The 21,653-nt window shown below is 45.9% G+C and overlaps 1 protein-coding gene across 6 annotated transcripts in view; it reads right to left on the bottom strand.

The window, feature by feature from the left end:
- Window positions 1-21,653, bottom strand: part of DGKD (diacylglycerol kinase delta) — a 60,932-nt gene that overhangs the window by 20,438 nt on the left and 18,841 nt on the right. For 3 of the 6 annotated variants that reach the window (XM_069865109.1, XM_069865111.1, XM_069865110.1), the window contains exons 4-9: window positions 4,483-4,587; window positions 3,520-3,652; window positions 2,571-2,677; window positions 1,895-2,020; window positions 699-801; window positions 19-181 (exon numbers count right to left, since the gene is read on the bottom strand). In XM_069865109.1, the coding sequence (XP_069721210.1) occupies window positions 19-181; window positions 699-801; window positions 1,895-2,020; window positions 2,571-2,677; window positions 3,520-3,652; window positions 4,483-4,587 (737 nt within the window). The other 3 variants (XM_069865112.1, XM_069865114.1, XM_069865113.1) reach the window with 3 other exon arrangements.

Here is a 21,653-nt window from a genome sequence, read left to right as displayed (position 1 = left end):
CATACAACATCTGCTCACCCAAGATGAGGTCCTCCATTCATGAGGTCAAAGACCTGGGCTGGATTCAGAAGCTGTTTGAATCTTCGCAGAAATTTCACACCTTGGTTGTCTCCACTTTTGGAGTTGACAAAGACCAACAAAGGGCTTGTGCAAGAAGGGGGACAAGTAGCTTTCCAGAAACCTGTCAGGGAAAAGGGAAACGAGAGAGAGAAAAAGCCAAGAGATGTGAAGCTGCCCATGGAGATGAAGTGAGAAAAAAGCCAACACTCTGCACCCCAGCAAAGCTATGAAGAAGCTAATGCTTTCCTTGTGCTTACGGCACCCACCGGGTAGGCGCCAAATGCGCACAGCCCTGAACCCTGCACGAACCACACCTCGCACTGCCAAATGTCACATTTATCTCCTAGCAGTATGCCAAACATTTCAGCTTCCCCAGCCTCCCCGAACTGCAATGTATTTGTTCTCGATAAATTCTAACAGCTGCAGCTCAGAAAATACTGACGTTACAGGGTAATAAACTGAATGTGAAAGCAAAGCCAACAGTTCATTGCTGTACTTCAGCAGCATCTTCCAGTTTGGGATTTCAGCACCAGCACAAGCAGAATCGTCAGCTGACAGAGTCTGGCATTAACAGCGTTAGCAGAAGGGATGGGACTGAGAGGAGGAGAGAGAAGGCACCGATTGCTAAGGATACTTACCATCGGAATCAATGCTGTTAAGAGCAGTAGGAGGAATGACAGATACTTTGCACAGCCCAAGAGGGCACTTGTTTGGCAACAACTCTTTACACGCCGTGTGTACCTGAAAACACCACCAAAAAACACTCATTCAGACTCTTTTGGGGACAGCGGTGTAAACCCTAAAGCCACCCAACAAGAGGCTGTAAAGGAAGAGTAAGAAAGGGGAGAATCCAAGGAAATGTCAACCAATAAAGTTATTTTAAGAATGATCTAATCAGTCTTCTACTAATTCTCCTCTTTCCGTTAGTGTACTACTTCTGCCATTGAATTTACGAGACTAGCATTTTGTGTGCTGAGAGGACCAGATAACAGATGACGTGGCTTTAAGAGCCTTCAGGCATTCTGCTGTCAAAATCCTAGCCTCTGATGATATGTCAAAAGAAGCAGCAAGAGAAAATGCTGGGGATGCAAGAAAACAAGAAAGCAAAACACAAAGCAGGGAGACAAGAGGGATGTAAAAGCTAAGAGAAGAAGGGGTTAACAAAGCCACCCAAAAAGGAAATAAAAGGCTAGTACAGCACTTCAGTCATTTTTGGTACACAAAGACTGCAAGACAGAGGGTTTGCTTGGGGTTTGAGTCCTCATCCCTCACACTACACACACATATTTTGTGATACCTCTCTTACTCCTATTATAGACAACTGGAAAAATAGCAAGATCTACATCACTGCAGTGGTTAGGCAAAAGAAACCTATCACAACAGGTAAGGGAATTGCTATTATTTAAATAGCTTAGAATCCTTTATCGTCCTTTTTTGTCGTACCTTGTCAACTTGTAGAAATGACAAATAACGGCTCTTTAAAATCCAACATCTCTCACGCCCGAGGCATTGATTCGTATCTAGTGTAATTAGATTCTTCTCTGAAACCTCACTATCAAAAGAAAATGAGCTTGCAGAGAAGCCAGATATTTATTTCAGGTCTTGTGTTTATGCATCACAGTGATGCTTTTCATCACAAATTTTAATTTCTCTCTCTTGCAGACTGTTTATCTTCTGGAGAAAGAATGACAAAGGCCTTTGTGGCTGAATGGGTAGAGAACTGGTAGAACGGGTAGAGATTTCATCTAGGTAAACGCCACTGATGGAAGACACCACAGAGCCGAGCAAAGACTATCTATCCTTTCACTGAAATGATCACATTTACTCTACTCACCATGGCTTTGCACCAAAGGCAGCGCCAGTCTTGCAAACGTAGGACGCTGCCACAGGTTTTATCACACACAGTGCATTTGGCACTCACGGGCAGGTTTCCCTCCAACCACTGATGCGGCATCGAGATCTGCAAACGGTACAGAGGGAGAGAAGAAACATGGACTTCCCAGAGCAGAACTCAAGGGCGCAGGATGCTCTGTGGCGCTGAGACACACAGAGAGGCAAGTCTTTATATGCCCTGTTTAATGACAGCAAGGGCTGCTTCTGGAAAACACCCGCAGATCTCTTTTGGCGTTTTACACTCAAGCACAAGGAGACCAGGTGACTCACCCCAGGCTACCCAGGAAAACACTGACTTGAATTAAACACAACATATGCTAAGGTTCTGTTCCAACCCCTCGTTTATTTTCCTTACGCTGAAACTCAGACCAGATTCCCCACTCCTCCAAGTCCCAAACGTCATTCTAACACCAACTCCCCAGTCTCTGCCAGGAGCCTCTTCCTATCAAGGACTGCTTGCTGCTTGGGCTGGACTTCTCACAGACAACCTCCTGCTGTGACAGTAAAGGCCTTTCCCACATGGCAAACCTGCTATTCGTACAGTGAAGAAAGCTGTAGAACACATGCTGGTGCTTCCACATAAAGATAAAGCCAGAAGAGTTAAGATGAACGCCTACCCCATCTTCATCCTCGATGATATCCTTCCCGATAGAGGCCAGAGTTGTCCACTTGCAATTATTGGTTGCCCGCACAGCACACCGCTTGTGGGCTTTAAACTTGCACACTAGAGAGGAAGACAAAAATAAGTTAATCCTGCCTCAGAGCATGTAACGTGGCAGTCTGTGCAAAAGCTTTCCCAAGTAACCATATTTGGCTCCAGAAGAAAGCACAGGCACACGCTACCCTTGTCAGCCCTGCCAAAACTACCAGCTCTAAGCATACAAAATCAGAGGAGCTACCTATTCATTCTTGCCTTGTTGCCATTGCCAGTCGCTTGCAGAAAGCTAAGTTATCACCTTGTTAAATTTGACATGATTTACTTAGTCCTACACTCCTACATCCCTTCCCACAGTGTGGGTGGAACTTCATTCAGGCCAGCGCCTGTGCACAGGCAGCCACTTCTGCTGTGCCAAGGTTGAAAAAGAATAACCTCCTGGCATTCAAACACTTCACAAGGATGTTCTTACAAATACGATTATTCTTATGAACAGTTTATCTGGTTCCTCACGTGCCTGCTCACTTTAGAAGCATCATTTTAATAAGGATGGCAGTATTTGGGTATGTGGGAAAAAAAAAATCATCAGTGATATTGCCATCAAGTCCACCACTAAAAACAGCATGAAAGCGCCATCACACCTATTTTACAAAGTGCCAAGATCCTGATCTTAACTTCTGCAGGAAAACTCAGCGAAGCCAAAGGGATTCAGCAGCCAAAGGTTTCAGCATCAGGTCCAGAAACCACCTCCAGCCTCACACATCACCTGTAGCGCTCTCAGGTTTTTACACAGCACTGTTTGACATCTTTTTGCAGACTGTTAAAAACATTCCTCTTAAATTACCTCTGGAACCTGGCACTGAACTACAAAGGCGACAATCCCAGAACAGGAGAGAAGACAGCATGTTTACCTTCACAGGAGAGCCCGTGTGACGTGACTCCGGATAATGCCTCCCGACACACGTTGCAGTAGGTCGGCCGAGCATGTGAGCAGGCGTACCAGTTATGCATCCCTGAGAAATGGTCCATGCTGTACTGGGTAGACTAATAACATAAATGTATTACAGCAAAGTCTAGAGTAGAGCAACAGGACTTCTCTTTCTTGAAACACAGATGTGCGTATAGCAGTCAGGGAAGGTAAATATTGCACGCTTTTACCAGGGAAGAGTGGGTCACATGCAGTTTATACACAGCAGCTGTAGCTCAAGGCAACCTTTAAGCCAGAAGAGATTACTTGAAGAAGCAGCCACACCTCCACACCTGTTCCTGTCCTATCTCCCATCTTTGTTTCACTACAAGTGTGTGTAGAGAAATGAACTGGAGAACTCATCTGCTGGGGAGTCAAGCCTTCCCTTTCCCTTTCCCATTCTTTTGTTGGGTTAAGTTTTCAGCGAGACAAGTTCCCCAACCTAATTTATTGTGCAGCAGAGGAATGATTGTGCCAGCATAAAGGAGGAAGCAACAGGGAGACAGGCATCAGAGAGGGGAAAACACAAGACAGGTTCTGTTGGTGGCAGAGCTGGCCTAACTACAACCCCAGAAAACAAACAGCTGCACTGAAAGCAAGGTGTGAATTAGGACAGAGGATAAATGAAGAGTGAAATGACAATGGAAGGAGAACTGTGTTTCATAACCTACCTACGTGAAAAAGTGCTCTCAAAGTTGCCCATGGAGAGCACACAAAGCCACAAGGACTCTTTGAAGAATCACCCCAGTGGATACAGGAGAGTTGTTATAGAAGGGCCAACACTACACCCATTACAGCCAATAAAAATTACTTGTATTAACTCCACTGGGAGCTGACTGCAATCTCAAAACAAGCTGTCATTCAGGAGATGAGGCACAGAGCGCAGAGGAACACATTTTCCTATTACCTCAAAATGTTCACGGTTCTGTACAGTCTTCAGTGCTGCAATCCAATCTTCCATCTCTTTTCTGTTATCAGCGCAAAGGATAAGCTTCCGACACGGAGTGATAATCTGAGAGTGAGAGAAAATGAATAATGTGTATTCTGGGCTCATCAGTGAGATACAGCGAGAGAACATGTTATCGCCCGTGTAGTCCATCGAAGCTTTTTTCAGAGGCAATGAGCTACACAACAGAACAGAAGTTATTTTTGCCTTTCAACCACGTTTCTCTTCCACCGTAACATACCTTCATTCCCTCATCAGTGTACAGAACCAAAGTTTTTAGCTGTTATTCACAATACCGAGCAGAGCAAAGAACTCTTTGAGAACCAAATAACAGCACACCACCAATCATGCACAGAGCAGCAGGAGTTAATATATTACATGTGCAGACCTTGTGTAAGTTATTTTTAAGTACTTAATGACTTTTAAAATCAGCAACAACACTAAACAGTTTGTCAGCAGCATAATTTATTTGTTTCTAGCAATTTATGGATTAGGTAACGTACTCTGCAACATCATACTAAAAATCTCTTCAGAGTCATGACGAGTGGGGAGGGAGGAGGTGAGAAAATAAGTCCAACTGTCTGCCCAACACCACCACGCTAACTCAACCACATCCTGAAGTGCCACAGCCACACACCTTTTGACGCACCCCAGGGATGGGGACCCACCACTACCCTGGGCAGCCAGTTCCAGTGCTTCACCACACTTCCACTATGAAATTTTTCCTAATATCCAACCTGAACCTCCCCTGGCACAACTTGAGGCCATTTCCTTGTCCTACCACTTGTTATCTGGGAGAAGAGACTGGCACCTGCCTCACCCCGACCTCCTTTCAGACAGTTGTAGGCAGTGACGAGGTCTCTCCTCAGTCTCTTTTTCTCCAGGCTAAACAACCCCAGCTCTTTCAGCTGACTTTTTCTCCAGCCTCTCCCCCAGCTCTGTTCCCTTTGCTAGATGCGCTCCAGCCCCTCAATATCTTTCTTGAAGTGAGGGGCCCAGAACCAAATCCAGGATTCGAGGTGCAGCCTCACCGGTGCCGAGTCCAGAGGGACGATCCCTGCCCTGCTGCCGCTGGCCACCGCCTTGGCTGATCCAAGCCAGGATGCTGCTGGCCTTCTTGGCCACCTGGGTCACTGCTGGCTCGTGTTCACCCCCAAGGTCCTTTTCCACTGAGCAGCTTTCCAGGCACACTTCCCTGAGCCTGGAGCAAGACTCAAGTGCAGGACCCAGCCCTTGTTCTCGTCACATCTCACATAATCGGTCTCTCATTGCTCTGTCTCCATGATTCAAATCTTGTTTAGGGTTGAACAACTATTTCAAAATATTGCCCAGGATCTGCCCCGAGGCTGGCCAGGCAGAAGTGACATTTGGGAGAACACTGACAGGCATCCAGAGAATTTCACTCCCAAATACCTAACAGGACTCTGAGGGAGTGACAGGCTATCGGAAAGGAAAACGCTGTGGCTGTTCTGAGGGGGTAGAACTTACTGTGTAGTAAGTGCCAAACACCGCTCAATATTATACAGCATCCTCAGGGGGAAGAGAGCAAAAAGATACCGGCTACTCCAGCCCCAGCGCCAGGCACTGCAGTTAGTAGCTTGGGAACATCTCCGTACATCGAGTATATCATTGCATGGGGCAACACAGCAGAAGCTTTTGAGAAACGGGAGAAAATAGTTCAGATCCTCCTGAAAGCTGAGCTTGCCATAAAACACAGTAAGGCGAAGGGATTTGCAGAGGAGATTAATTTTTTGGAATAAAATGGCAAGATGGGAGTCAGCAGATCCCAATGGATGTGGTCAACAAAAAGAGCAGCTACATCTCCACCAACAGCAAAAAGGAAGCGTAGGCTTTCCCAGGCATTATGGGGTTTTGGAGGATGCATATTCCAAATTACAGTCTAAGTATAACCCCTCTTTATCAAGTCACTCGGAAGAAGAATAATTTTAAATGTGGCCCTGGGCAACCCCAAGCCTTTGATCAAATTAAACTCAAAATAGTTCATCCAGAAGCCCTTGGGTCAGTCTGGGCAGGACAAGATGTTAAAAACATACTCTACGCAGTAGCCAGCAAGACTGGCCCTACTTGGAGTCTCTGGCAGAAAGCACCAGGGAAGGCTCAAAGAAGGGTCTTAGAGTTGGGGATACAGCGGATCCGAGGCCCACTATACTCCAATGGAAAAGGAGATATTGGCAGGAGGTATTGCAGTCTGAGCTACTTTGAAGGTGGCTGGGACTGAAGCACAGCTCCTCTTAGCACCTTGACTGCCAGCGCTGGGCTGGATGTTCCGAGGGTGCCCTCTACACATCATGCAGCTGATATTGGGTGGGGTAAACAGGTTGCACTGATCACACAGTGGGCTCGAATGGGAAACCCCAGTCACCCCGGAACCCTGGGATTAATCACAGACTGGCCAGAAGGCAAAGATTTCAGAATATCAGCAGAGGAGCAGGTGATGCATACTGAAGAGGCCCCACTGTAGAACAAGCTACCAGAAAATGAGAAGCAGTATGCCCTGTTTGGCAGGTCCTGCTGTACTGAAGGAAAACACCGGAGGTAGAAAACTGCTGTACAGAGTCCTGCACGATGAGCTACAGAAACTGCTGAGGGCCAGAGTGAATCGAGTTAGTTTGCAGATGTGAAAGGCATCCAGCTGGATTTAGATATTGCTGAAAATGAAAAACTGCCAGTGCTTTAGCTCTATGGAGCACAGGTGGGAATTCTGGCTGGGGAGCACAGCAAGCATTGCTTTTTGGGTGGTGAGCAATTTGTTATCACTTGTTTTGTGTACTCTTTTATTGTTATTATTGCTGTCACATTTTCTCTTCCTTTCCTGCCCAGTTAAACTGTTCTTACTCCAACCCATGAACTCTACCTTCTCTGCTTCCGATTTCATGAGGTGGGGAATAAGCGAGCAGCCTCGTGGTTCTTTGTTTTGCTAGCGTGGGGCTAAACCAAGCGGCTGCATTGTTCTGTGTGCCAACTTGGGGCTAAACCTTAACAACTAATGTACAGTCCAGCGCTTTAACGAGCCAGTAGAAGATAGGCAGGGAGGTCGAAGCTTCCCTCTACCCAGGAAGGCAGAGAGAGCTCTGCAGAGCTCTCTCCTCTTGTCAGACGGCGGCAGCAGAGAGAAACAAAAGCTCCTCGTTCTTCAGAGGATCATGTCTGCTGTCCGCAGGGCTGCTCATTCAGCTGGGCTCCAGGCTTGACTATCAACCAACGTTTACGCTTCCGAGGACAAAAGTCTTTCTTCCCCACACTGCAGTTATCGTATCGTATTGGGCACGCCTCACAATCTCCATCCAACTGATTTCTTAAATTAGACCAAGATTGAAGTGCTTGAAAGACCTGGATTTAAGAGAAGCTGCTTTAAGGTTGAGCACCATTAATAAAAACCAAGAGACTCCTCTCTATGTCAACTCTGAAGCCTTCTGGCAGCCCATACTCTTCCGTGTCCCTTGACATTTTGTACCTGAAAAACCTGTCTACATCACATGTATTTCCAGCCATTTGTACCCTAATATCTGAAATAACGGATTGAAACAATCTGAGGTTGTGTCAGATCGATGAGGCCCGCGTGGCTCTTGCAAGCACGCAACCAAAGTGTTGCTAATGAAACCAAACCCCCCCAACACCTGACTCCTGCTAATTACCATTTTCCACTCAGTTTCTCACTTCTCTCGTTATGAATCACAAAACAGATTAAAAATAAAAACCTCTGAAGTTGAACATCAGGCTTTCAGTTGACGTTGAAGTGCCTCAGCACATCCACTACGAAATATGTATGTAATGCCAACAAAAAAGATGCACCTGTAAACTTCTGCTTTAATTTAAGCTCTTCAATTTTCAAAATGTATTTTTTTTTCATGCAATAGATTGCAGCATTCACCCACAATAATGGTAACGTTCCTCAGAGGCACTAGAAAAGGAAGCTCCAGCCCCATTAAGCAGGCATTGAATAGAGTTTAATACATTTTTAAAGCAAGGACTGGCTATTCAGATTAGAAACACACTTTTGGCATGAAGCGTTCTAGTTTGGACAAAATGACCTGATCTGTACCAGCTGTAAGCAAACCGAAATAAGCATCTACAGTTTTCTAAAAATGAAACTTTGAAGAACTCCTTCCCTCTTCCCTGACTTTCCCTTTAAACAATTCCAGCTCTGATAAAGCGTATTCCCATAGAAGGCAATCAAAGGAGCCTTTCTTTTTCTTTGGAAAAGCAAAAAGGTGAGCAGTAATTGTATTTCCATCAAAAACTCTGTTAGGTAAAAAAGGCTACCCCAGAGAAACCTTTTATGGCGCAAGAAGCGCTGCTGATAAAATCAGTGTGAAGTTAGAGAAGGACAAGCAGCATCGGTGAAGTCCTGCTAAGAGGAAGCAGCTTTTTCCCTGGAAGTAAGACCAAGTTCAATTAATTTGTTCAGACAGCACAGGGCCCCACTTTCTTTCTGGCAGCAAAGCCAAGAACATCTATAACTGCATACGTACCCTATGTAAAGTCCAGACACCCTAGGATGAAGCATCCAAAGACCTTTCATCGCTTTAAAACCAGCCAGTTTTTATAAGGAACCGCTACTTCATTCAAGAAGCCACAGAGGAGAAAGAATTTAAAATAGTGGGTAAAATGAATTATCATCACAATCCCCTTTCAGAACACTCCAAGTAAGTGTGGTCCCTTTCCTTATTTTTCTCTTTTTGGGGGTGAAAAAAACCCACAAATGCTAAGTACAGAGTATAATTTTTACATCACCTTGGAAGACATGAAATCTAAAATATTGGCACAAAATACAGAAATGCAGATGCTCCTTTGATAAGAATTAATTCCTGAGGCTGCTGGAGAAAGTGTCCAATACAGAAATTCAGTCATTCCTTCTTAAGTCACTCTAAGAGGTCACCTCTACCTTCTCTCTTCATTGACCTAAGTCAGTTTGCATCTGAAGGACAGACCTGCTCAGGGAGCAAGACAAGCTGTCCAGGACAGCTTGACAGCAAGACAAACTGGGAGACCCCAGGCACAAATTTTGACATTATTGTCTGATGCGTAAGTAATTTGTCACTGGACTGGAATCTAAGAATCTCTTAATTAGTACTCCTGCGAAAGGCTCCAGAGTCATTCCTGCCCTCTTGCTCTATTTCTTAAATACTAGAAAAAGCAGAAGCATCTCCAATCACATTCTGGTGCTTATGGCTCTAATAATTAGGATAAACAGTCTAAAAACCTTGAAGAATTAAAGCATCTGTGTCTCCCTCATCTGCACACGGCAGCTGCTCACAGGAGTACAGCAAGACAGGCTGCAGCACCTCCATCACCTCCATATTTCCCACATCCAGCCTAGGACAATCCATCCAAAGTACAACAGTAAATTTTATGAGGCAAGAGGACAAATAAAGAGATCGAGAAGATTTTTCACACTTGAATCATCCAGACAAGGAGCTCTACAATTAAAATAAGGGATCTATTGTGTGACTACAAAACTGCAAATAAAATGTAACTTTGTGCAAGGCAGATTTATGCAAGACATTCCCCACTAGTCAGTTCTAAGCCAACATTTGCATTAGGATTTAGTGCTTTAATCAGAGATGGGAAATAAAAGAATACCACCTCAAACCTCACTTCTATCCCAAGGAGGACAAACTGGGACGATTCAGGCTGCACTGTGGAGGACAGATAAGATTTTACTGGAACTGGTGTAACATTTCTTGGGGGAAATTAAGAAACCATACGGACCTGTTTTTCTGATTAACATGCAGCAGTGTTACAGTAAAACATTTTAATGAGGATGATTAGGAATCCAGAAACTTGTTAATACGGATACTTCCTTCGCAGAGTGGTTCAACAGATCTCACTCGCCTTTCACGCAGCCTCAAGCACCCAGCAGTGGACACCAGGCACCTCGGGAGCGTAAGACACCCCTGATTTCCCCGCACTGCCGGCAGCGTCTCTTACCTGCGCAGGCTGGTGTGCAACAGGCTTGCCACAACACCGGCCCTGAGGAAGGACTGCGATTAACACACACACACTCTCACTCACAGGGAGGATAAACACTCGTTCTACCACTTCCACCACCTTCTGATTTCAAGTCCAGACACCCACCTGCTGAAGGACACTAACAGAGAGAGAAAGGCTGTCATCTACACTGTGCTGTCTAGATGAGACCGATGATCAACCTAACGTCTCATGCCAAAAATCCCAATCGTTCTTGTCATTTCCAAAAGAAGTCACAGCAACCTTCCCCTTTTCTCAGCCAGGGAGCCCGGGGTGTGTGCTCTCACCTACAGCTGCGATGAGCCGACACTTTGGAACACGAGGCTTGGTTATCCCTGCTGGCAAACGTGGCGAGAAATCAGCATGGTCCAGCTATTTTTTATGTTCCGGCTACAGCTATTGACTAACATCCTGGAACAGTATATTCCACAGGATGACGACGCACTAGGTGAAGTAGCATTTCCTTTTATTTGTTCTAAATTTACAAAGCAGTAATGTCATCCAGTGACCTCTTGTTCTCATATAAACGGAGAGCACAAAAACAGTGATCCGACTGCTTTTGAGTTAGGATGGGGGCTGCCTCCCTAGAGGTCAAAAATCCACAATAAAAAGTTTTAAGATTTATTTATAATCTCATACATTTTTGGCCTGTTTGGGGACTGGCAGAACTCTGAGCCTTCCTGCCCTGAAACAGCTCAGAATTTTATCTAGATATGAGCAATTACGTAAATTAAAAGTGCTTGTTCTTCCAAAAAAGGGAATATTAAAAGCTAACATCATTTTGAGATCCTAAATGCTATTGAACTTTTGGGTGAGGTTCTTCAGACTGAAATCCTTTGCAGAACTGGATGTCGAGACACCACATTGAGACCTAACGCTGACCGGCAACAGTCACACAGAAAAAAGTTGCCAGGCCCTCTGATCAATCCCAAAGAGCCATAAGGATGGATGGGAATGGCAGGAAGGCTTAAAGGCATTTCAAATCAGGACACAGCTCAGTTTATAAAGCCCTCACTGTGTACCAAACCCTAGAAATATCTTTTGTGGGATTATGGTGACAATCAACTACCCACCAGGTTACCTCTTTGCAGACACTGATGTGCCTTCTATGCAGAGGAGTCATCTCAAGTCTATCAGGAAAACTCTCTGTTTTCAGGCTTGCTCACTCTAAATCTAAAAAAATCTAAATTAAAAAAAAAAATCTAAATCTAAAAAAAGCCATGCCTTCATCGGCTGCCTTGTGCAAATACTGATGCTCCCCTGACACTTCTCCAAAATAGAGCTTTGTCTCCTCCTCCTGCAGCACATGCCCTCTCACCAGCTGTTAACTCCTACCCCTCACATCGACCCACACTCCCCTGTCCAAAACTAACACCAGCTTACTGACATTTCAGATCAGGCCAGCTGGCAAACAACAGAGCCAACAAAGAAAATTTCTCATTTCACATTCTAAAAATGGACTGGAAGTCCCTGGATGTCCTTCCCCAAAGAACAGCTGTGAACAATTGGATTAGAAAGGCAGTCCGAAAAAGACTCCTTCTATTAGACCAGATTTTAAATAGAAATCTGCTATACTTCATCCTCTGGTGTTTTGCTGTACTGAGCAACCTTCCTCCAGCCAACAGCAGGATCATAAACCTCATACGCTGGTTTTGCTGCCATCAAAGGCAACTTCATCACCTTTGCTCATTTCCTCCTTCAACATTTCTGGCTGCCCAGAAACTTCTCAGTGACAGCCTGGCCAAACGTACATGGGGACTGTTTGTTATCAGAGGAGATCTAGGGCGCTCAGTGACCACAAAAGACAGCAAACAAGCTTAGATCACGCTGGTCCAATCGTGGAGCTGGTTCAAGAAACGCTGTGGGGGCAGGCAGGGTGGGGGGTACATACAACTTTGCTAAATATAGTTTTTCTGTTACACTTCATTTCTCAGAGTGGCCAAAAGTGGGTGCATGGGAACACCTGCTCAGTCTGACTGCTTCCTTTTACTCATATCCTGTTCAAATATAGCCTTATAATTCAAAGGTGCTAGCCATACACCCCCCAAAGAGATGACGACTTGGGTACAGGGACAGAAGGAATTTCTGAAGCTCAAAAGACCTAGGAATTGCAACTAGAAAAAATAAAATAGCTGTGAGAATGGTACTGGTGCAGGCAAACGATTCAGCTTGATCACATCTGGCAAAGGCGAGGAAATATCCACCATCTGTAGCTAACTGCTATGTCTGCTTTTGTACGTTGGAGCAAGCGCTGGTGTCCCATGAACACAAACACTCAGAAAGGAAAACTGGGTGAGATTGTACTGAGGACCCAAGTCTTTTTATCTACTTCAGCTCCTGCTCCAGCAACAGCAGTACTTAAACGTACACTGGCACATGTTAAAACACCTCGCCCGTGTTCCTCAGCAAGATTCACAAACCACGATCATTGCTCTACGTTTCCTACACAATGCCTGAACTCATGGAGGGCAAAAGACTCAGTGTGGATTAAGCAAGTGCTGCTCTCTCAGCAAATACACAAGGTTACATAGAAGACCGTGAAAAATGCAGAAGAAAGGAAAATGAGAGCATGAGTTTCAGACTCAAATCAGTCATAGAATCATGGAATCATGAATTGGAGGGGACCTTAAAGCCCATCCAGTTCCACCCCTGCCATGGGCAGGGACACCTCCCACTGCATCAGGTGCCCAAGGCCACATCCAGCCTGGCCTTGAATCCCTCCAGGGATGGGGCAGCCACAGCTTCCCTGGGCAACCTGGGCCAGGGCCTCCCCACCTTCAGCGTAAAGAAATTCCTCCTTACGTTCAGTCTAAATCTGCCCCTCTCCAGTCTATACCCATTGCCCCTCATTCTATCATGCCTTTGTAAAAAGTCCCTCCCCAGCTTTCTTGTAGCCCCTTCAGGCACTGGAAGGTCACAGTAAGGTCTCCTCGGAGCCTTCTCTTCTCCAGAAGAGTTCCTTTACACTCTAAGCAAAATCAGTCCTTTACACTTAAGACCTTAAAAGCCTGTGTCATTGATGTCAGCTCTTGAAACAATCTGGGGTTGAGCGTCCGGACAGCAAAGCCTTAGACAGCAAGTCAGCATGACTTGCAGCAGGTCTCTCCACCTTGGAGAGAGAAGTAACATGGATATTAATGCTTAGACTCAACGTAGACAGACGCCTGCCTTCCTCCATGGTCAAAATCCCTCTTCCAATTTGCAATTCACCTTTCAGTCAGTTTTTCCAGCAAACTCAGTCCTATTAACTCACTGCAGAGGTTAGCTAGAGCTCTCTGCGATTGCACCTATTCTTGTTCCTCAAAACCTGGATGCAACCCTGAAAGGGAAAGTAAAAAGAAACTTTTCATACAACAGTGGAGAAACACACCAGTTTTATAGTTATTTTTACAGCGTAAGTTCTTTATTTCCTGCTAAAATGTCCATCTTCCACCTATGGAAACTCTCATTTCCACCAAATAAAACAAGTCACTAATCTCCTCATAGTTGTGCCAAATTCTGCCTTTTCTTTTTTCTTCCCCTTTAAATAGCAATAACAAGATTTTCCTCAAGGTCCCAAATCTCTGGTTACATCACACATGGCAGTTTTACCTTAATTTTCAACCTGTAAAACCCAGGAGAACTCAGTGTCATAGGAAAACAGGTACAGCATGTGCTGTGGTCTCCTTAGGACCATTTATGCGTTATCAGGCTCATTCATCTTGTTACCTACATCGCTGGCCATGGGTCACACATTACAAACACACCTTCTCCAAGCACCGTCTTTGGCACTGCTACACTGTGCCCGCAGATCAAGTTGGGCTCACACTGACCCTCCCTCTGTGCTTTCTCCCAGTCCCTATCTTCCCCAAAGCTGCAGCGGGAAAGCACACCGGATCGAGCGTTCCCTGGGAAAATGATCGTCTCTCATACCAGGGTCACATTCCTACATGCTTCTGGAAACCCTGTTGCTAAACAAGGCATATTCCTGTTTTTGGAAACTGGTAAGAGAAGCACAAAGAAAGGATTTGAGGACTTGAGCAACCATTTAACAGATGTCAAAGCCAAGCACAGGCAAGAAGGTCCTTGCCACTGTTAGCAGGTATGAAATGCCTGGCAATCCATGCATATCAATCATAAAATAGTTTGGCTTGGAAGGAACCTTAAAGCCCATCCAGTTCCAACCCCCAGGGACACCTCCCACTGGATCAGGGGACTCAGGGCCCATCCAGCCTGGCCTTGAACCCCTCCAGTGATGGGGCAGCCACAGCTTCCCTGGGCAACCTGGGCCAGGGCCTCCCCACCCTCAGCGTAAAGAAATTCCTCCTTATGTCCAGTCTAAATCTGCCCCTCTCCAGTTTATCCCCATTGCCCCTCGTCCTATCACCACAAGCCTTCGTGAACAGTCCTTCCCCAGCTTTCTTGTAGCCCCTTCAGGTACTGGAAGGTCACTATAAAGTCTCCTTGGAGCCTTCTCTTCTCCAGGCTGAACAACCCCAACTCTCTCAGCCTGTCCTCATATGGGAGGTGCTCAAACCCTCAGATCATCTTTGTAGCCTCCTCTGGACCCATTCCAACAATTCCATCTCCTTCTTGAATGCAGCAGCAGCAAAAGGGAACAGACTGGGCTGCCATGCCAAGTGCCAGAGCATCTTAGCTGAGCTCCACCCACCCTCCGCTTCACACAGCAGATGCACACACGCATCCTTTCTTCATCTATTTTCCAGAGAACGCAGTGCTGACAAGAAAAGAGTTTGCAAAGAGAACTACAGTTCAGAAGGAGCAGCACATGTGGGAAGGTAAAGGTTATTTAAGAGAAACCTTCCTACTCACTCAATCAGAGGCAAACCCATGGAGAACAGAGCGGCAGGGCAATGTTCCCTTGCAGCAGAGCTGCTCTCTCAGTGGGCTCATCCACATTAAGGCTAGCAGCCAATAAATCACAGGACTGAGCAATGAAAGACCTTTTCCACAGTAGAAAAATGACCTGCTATCGACAGCTTATTTTCAGTTACAGCTCCTCACAGCCCCCTTACCTCAGCTGTGCTGAAAAGAGACTGGTAGCTAGCAGAAAAGGAAATAAATAGCTTTTAACAGCCTGATGAACTCAGTAGCTTTCCATGCTGGGTCACCAGGCAAAGACCAGTCCTGTCTCACACACCATAACCCTGAAACCATCACAAGCACCACAACTGGGAAGACCTTCTTTCTGCAAGTGCTGTTAGCAAGGCTCTGCCTGACTATCAAAATGATCCAAGGAAAGATTTGTGTAAGAAGTCGTCTTCCTCTTCTAGAACAGCTCCCACTTAAAACTGAAGCCATCATGTTCTCAAACGGCTTCCAGTTTATCACAGGTTGTTCTGCTTTTGGGTCCTCACCTGGAAAGGGGAGCAGATGCTGGAATCTGCAGCCTCGCTCAGGAAGGTGGATCAAACACAGAACATGGCACCAAGGTTACAAAGAGCAAAGGGATTATCAAACAAAGCTCCTACTGTTCAGGCCCAAGGGCAATAACAGACACTCATTTCAAAGCAGTAAATTTCCTTTTAGGGCCAGAAAAGCTCTCACAGTCACCTTCACTTTCCAGCTCTTCATCTACCCTGTCTCACAGTAAAACACACAAAGCCCAGTCTGACCTCCTTCTCTTACAGTGGAGTTCTCAGAAACTCCTCGCATATTTGGGAGTCATTCTGTAACAGAACAACAGTTGCACAGTAGCAACCACCAGATCTCTCAAACCACAGCAACTTCTTCCAGACTGTCTAACTCTTCTTCCATGTTTATCCTCTTTGTCATTTTTTTTCTCCACTCTTCCTTCTTTTGGGCCAGCAACTGCTGCTCAGCTCGCACCAGAGACTGAAGTCCTAAAAATCCTTGACATGAAAGGACTTAAAATGACTGTTTTCACTGACTAACAGTGACTCAGAAGGGTCTGTTTACCGAAGAGCCTTTCTCAAGAAGAAAAAACTGCCCTGAAGTCCGGATTGCAGACTACTAAAATAGCAAAGTATTTTGAAACTGCAGCGGTACCGACAGGAAATGGGGACCGAGCGGCACTTAATGAAGGGAGCGGGGAGAAGCAGCCAAGCTGTTCTGGACAGGGCAACTCATGGCTTACTCATATTTTCAGCTGCTTATAAAGGAAATTCTGACAGCTGCCAATACAAACAGAGTGAGAGCACTGGCAGAGCGTGCAATTCCTGAACGTGGACACACACGGGCGTGGAAGAGACAACAAGCCCAGCAAAGCCCAACTTTCCAACCTGCACTCGAATTTTGTCCCAGTGAGATCAGAGGATTTGAAAAGCTGGGGGGAAGAACCACGCCTTTCACCAGACCCTCTTTTCTAATCTTTCCCTTCTCCAAACCTTAAGAAGGCAATCCATGGCTGGGTACGAAAGAGCGGGGCGAGGAACCAAGACACTTGGTGACTCCCCTGTGTAACTATGTCCCCCGCTGAGGAAGCAGGAGATGAAAATCCCCTCCTCACTGGGAAGCCCAGTGACTCTCTGCAGCTCAAGCCCAACCTTCTTGAAGGGCTGAGGCCACTCAGGGCAGCTGGGGAATCTGTACAAGTGTCAGACCATGCAGATTTCCCCAACTCTATCGGCCTAAGCTCAAAGTACCAGTCTGAAGTTCAGCAAACAGCTCGTAACAAAAGTTCTTATAGTCTTTGTCCTCATGAAAATATGTCATGTGCTCTTTGCTGAAGCTTGCATTTCCAACCAGCACAAGTAACCTCTGATCCGGGTTCCTCCTGTTTCCACAGTGCAGTTTCTGACAGGCTTGTGGCTCCTGCAACGGGCACCAGCTGCACTTTCTGCCTGACACATAGCTTCAGCAGCTCTATTCACTCTTCCAAAACCAAACTCTTCAGAGAAGACTTCACTGCCTTCTCTGCTAAAAAGGATGTATTTTCACATTAAAAGCAACACCACAATAATCGAATCATTTAATTTGACACAAAATCACAGAAAAGGCAATGGCACTTTCGCTTCATTGTGAAATGAATTGGCAGACAACATGCTCTCCCCATCACCAAGCACCCTCAGCAATTTTATCTTTTGATGAAGTTCAAGCACTTTGCCCTGTTAATTACCCCTAAATGAAAATCCATACTCTTTCTTCACAGCAGTCAACAAGCCCTGGACAATACAGCAATACAGAGCATGAAGGAGATCAGACAGTCACACAAAACTCCACAAGACAGAAACTGGCATCTTTGCTGCTGAATAATCCAGTAGTAACAAGGAGGTAATAACAGAAAAGGTAGCACACCTCAGACTTTCATAAGGCTGGACGAGGACATCCATACGGCTTCTTAGAGACGACAGCACCCTCTGCTCTCATTCAGGAGCACCAGCAGCTCCCTGTTCCTCAACCTATCACAACCATTGCTGCCTCCAGCCACACAAGTGCTCTGAAAGAGAGGCACTACTCCAATCTCAGTACTTCCTCTCTACTGTAACACTGGTTAGGGTGAATCATCAGTTAATAAACAGTATTTCTTAACTGATGGGTGCAGCATTTCCAACAGCAGCGCAGGCACATTTCCCTTTACCCCGATTCCAGAGAACTTATCTATTTAAATCCACACAGGACAGAACAGCTGAACAGTAAGAGCTTGTAGCAAACTCATTCCAAGGAACTCCTGATGATCTGTTGCGTTGGCACAGGTGCCAAGTTTCTCAATGCTCAGTTCAGAAAACTCGGACTCCTGCTCTTACCTTTCACGTTCAATCTTCCTCTAAGCTAGTGTCCAGAGCAGCCTACTCCCTCAGAAAAAAAGCCTAAACAGACTGCTTGACATGCGATTAACAGGATTAGTCCCCTCTGTGGTCAGTCTTTCTGAGCCATGTCCCACTTGCCACAAGCTGATTAGCTGTCTGCTTAAGGAGGAGCTGGGATAAGTTTCCTTCTGGCAGCAGTGAAGTGGAGAGGCAGGCGCTGACTGTAATAATATGCTGTTTCCTGTCTGCGGCTGAGCTGAGAGGTACTTCCCAACAGAAAAGGGTTTACAGGAGCTCAGGAGCTCAAGCTCCACCTCTTCCAATGAAGTGCTACGGAGGAGGGATCAACAGCATGGCTCCTGGCTTTCAGAACCGTGCTGCGACCCAGCTTCACTGCACTAAAGCATCAGAAAGAAGAAATCAAACCACACACGTCTCTCTCCACAGAGAGCTTTCTCCTTTGGGATCTCAAAGCTCTGGATAAGATGGGATGGGAAGTGAATGTTGCAATCCATGTCATATGAATGAGGTGAAAGTCCACACCACCATTTAGTAGCAATAACTGGAAAACACTTCGCAAAACACCATGTGAAATCCACATTGAAACACTAAATATGTACCTGGAAGGATCCGATGCCCTTCCTAGCCTCTCTCCTGTTGGTGACAGGTGGGGTTTATTAGAAGAGAACATATATATTAGACTTCTTTCCCCTCTTTAGCTTTATATACATCCTGCAAAAGGCAGGAAAGGGTCATGGAACTGATAAGGACTCACTCCATTGCACTGAAGGCAGCAGGCTAAATTCAGCTGACACCTTCTAGAAAAGAGCAGATCTTCAGCCAAAACACCAACCTGAGGGACAGGAACTTGTTCCTACACAAACATTGACAAAAATGGGCCTAAGGAGATGACCCAAAGTCCCTTCAAAGAGGGGATTGTTGTGGTGACAAAGCCTTGGCCTGAGCAATGGGCAATAGAGCAACTGGTGCCCCCCGCAACCTTTCAGGCTTAGCAGGGGAGAACGGGCACGCTCAAGTCCACAACACACGTAAAGCAGCCGCTCTGAGTGAAGTATCTCCAAAACCCAGGCTTTACGGCATGATCTAGAGAAAAAACTATTGCAGGATTGAAGAATGGAACTCTTATTTTGTTCTAACGCTCCTGAAGCAACAGAGAAGCAAACTTCTTGAAACAGTGAAAAACTGCTAAGAAAATTCCCACTCTCCTGCCTTTTATCAATGACCAAAACCAGCCCAGCATACCGGATAGGTAAGAAAACATACACATAAATTCACTGTTTGTCTTCTGGCACTGCAGACATGGGTGTGGTGTCTACAACTAGCGATACCTTACTATAGACAAAAACACTGAAGTTAGACTGAAATACTATTTATGCTAAAGGCAATAAAATAAATCATTCAAATTCTAACATATGAAGCAGAGAAAAGGTCTTGACACATATCAGAAAATGTTGGCTGGCTCCCCAGAGCTCCTCATCATGTATTTTGTTCTAATGCTTCTGGAACAACTGCCAGCTAATGCATTAGACAGGAGCATCAAGTGACTGTGAAATTGCACCATCCAGGAAAAAAATGTTTGTGGAAACAATTGAGGTCTCCCTGGGAAGAGCCAATGTGCCCAGTGCCATCCCAAATCATCTGCTTTTTTAGAAATCACAAGAGGTTTTGAGGGTATGACTGGCAAAGCTCGCCTCCAAAGTTCAGGTCAGGGTTTGACTTCAACCGCCCAGTGCGGATGATCTCTCTTTCATAGGACTACAAACATAGGCACATGTTGATAGCAGGAATCCAGACTAAAAGATGACCACTCTTTTCTTAAATAATTAACAGGACAACACAGTTAGCACCGAGTTTGTACCACAGCAGATCCTCTGTAAGGCCCTGGGAAAGACAGCAGCCCTAGGAAAATCAGCTGTGAAGAGATTACAAAGCAGGAGCTCAGGGAGCATAGATGGCAAGAACCAGTCACAACCCAGACATCCCTGTAGATGCCTCAGGACAGAGATGGCAGAGATAAGACAGAACTGCCAAGCTCACATCTACAGCTGTGCTGGGAGGAGGGAAGCCTATGATTTGTTCCCAGAGGCTTTCTGTGAAGCAACTCTGCAGCCCCTCTGCCCGACCTAAAGGAACAACAGCCAAACACAAAGCCTTTCCTTACACCTCTCAGGGGATGGAGCTGTACAACACCTTAAGCTCAAAGATGCCCCCAGTCACAAGCTCCCAGGCCGTTCTCTAGTCCCATACCCATTATCTCTATGAGCAGTAGTCCCCAAACCATCCCCACTGCAAAGAGGACACACACTGAAGAGATCCACGCATGATCACTGGAACCTGTATCGCACACACTTCTTTTAGACGAAGAGGTCTGCATCTTAACACTCACTTTGCTCTCTGCTGCTGGCTGACAGCAAACAAATCAGCCGTCAGACTTCTGTTGTATGTAGAAGGTTTACTGGCAGCTGTGTTTTTTAACCTTATTCCCCTGTTTATGCAATGTAACCTTTGTTGGCTCCCTGCTCTGGTTTTCTTCTCTCATGGTGCTGCCTCCCTGTGCTCCTCACTGCCCTTTCCCCACTTTCTCCTGGAAGCTCAGGCCAGACGGATAGATCCAGGGAGATTCCACGAGGTTTAACAAGGCCAAGTGCCAGGTCCTGCACTTGGGTGACAACAACCCCGCGCAGCGCTCCAGACTTGGGGAAGAGCGGCTGGAAAGCTGCTGGGTGGAAAAAGACCTGGGGGTGCTGGTCAACAGCAGCTGAACATGAGCCAGCAGTGGCCTAGGTGGCCGAGAAGGCCAACAGCATCCTGGCTTGGATCAGCCATGGGGTGGCCAGCAGGAGCAGGGCAGGGATCGTCACCCTGGGCTCGGTGCTGGAGAGGCCGCACCTCGAATCGAAGGATGAGTTTCCTCAGAAAGAAACTATTTTGTAAATTCCAAACTACCAGCCTCCATTGAAGAAAACACAGAATTGAGAAGAAAATCAGAACATCTAAAACTGCAGAATAACTGCCTCTGCTACATAACAGCAAGTGCTGGATGTTTCTGGTTTGGGATAAAAACCTCAATAGTGAGTCCCACTGATTTGAAACAAGAAAAAAATGCATCAAAGAACTCTGAATTTTAGACAGGAACCGAGCTGGGGAGATAGAGGAGGGAAACAGTGCTCTCAAAGAAAACGAAGAAAAAAACGGCAAGCCTGCAAGGACATGAAAGCACTGACGGCAGTGATGCAGCAGACCACGCAGCAGCAAGACTAGGCAAGCAGCTGATTTTCTAAGTGTTTTTATAGCTCATGGTAAACCACAGTCAATCCCCTCTGTAAGCCACGACAGAAAGAGTAGATAGAAACTGAGATGTTTTCCTTGAAGCCTCCCCAAGCCTTGAGCTACAGTGATCAGCAGGAGACA

This window comes from Phaenicophaeus curvirostris, chromosome 10 (genome assembly GCF_032191515.1).
Source record: "Phaenicophaeus curvirostris isolate KB17595 chromosome 10, BPBGC_Pcur_1.0, whole genome shotgun sequence".
NCBI classification, from domain to species: Eukaryota; Metazoa; Chordata; class Aves; order Cuculiformes; family Cuculidae; genus Phaenicophaeus; species Phaenicophaeus curvirostris.
This window is presented reverse-complemented; position numbering and strand designations above follow the sequence as displayed.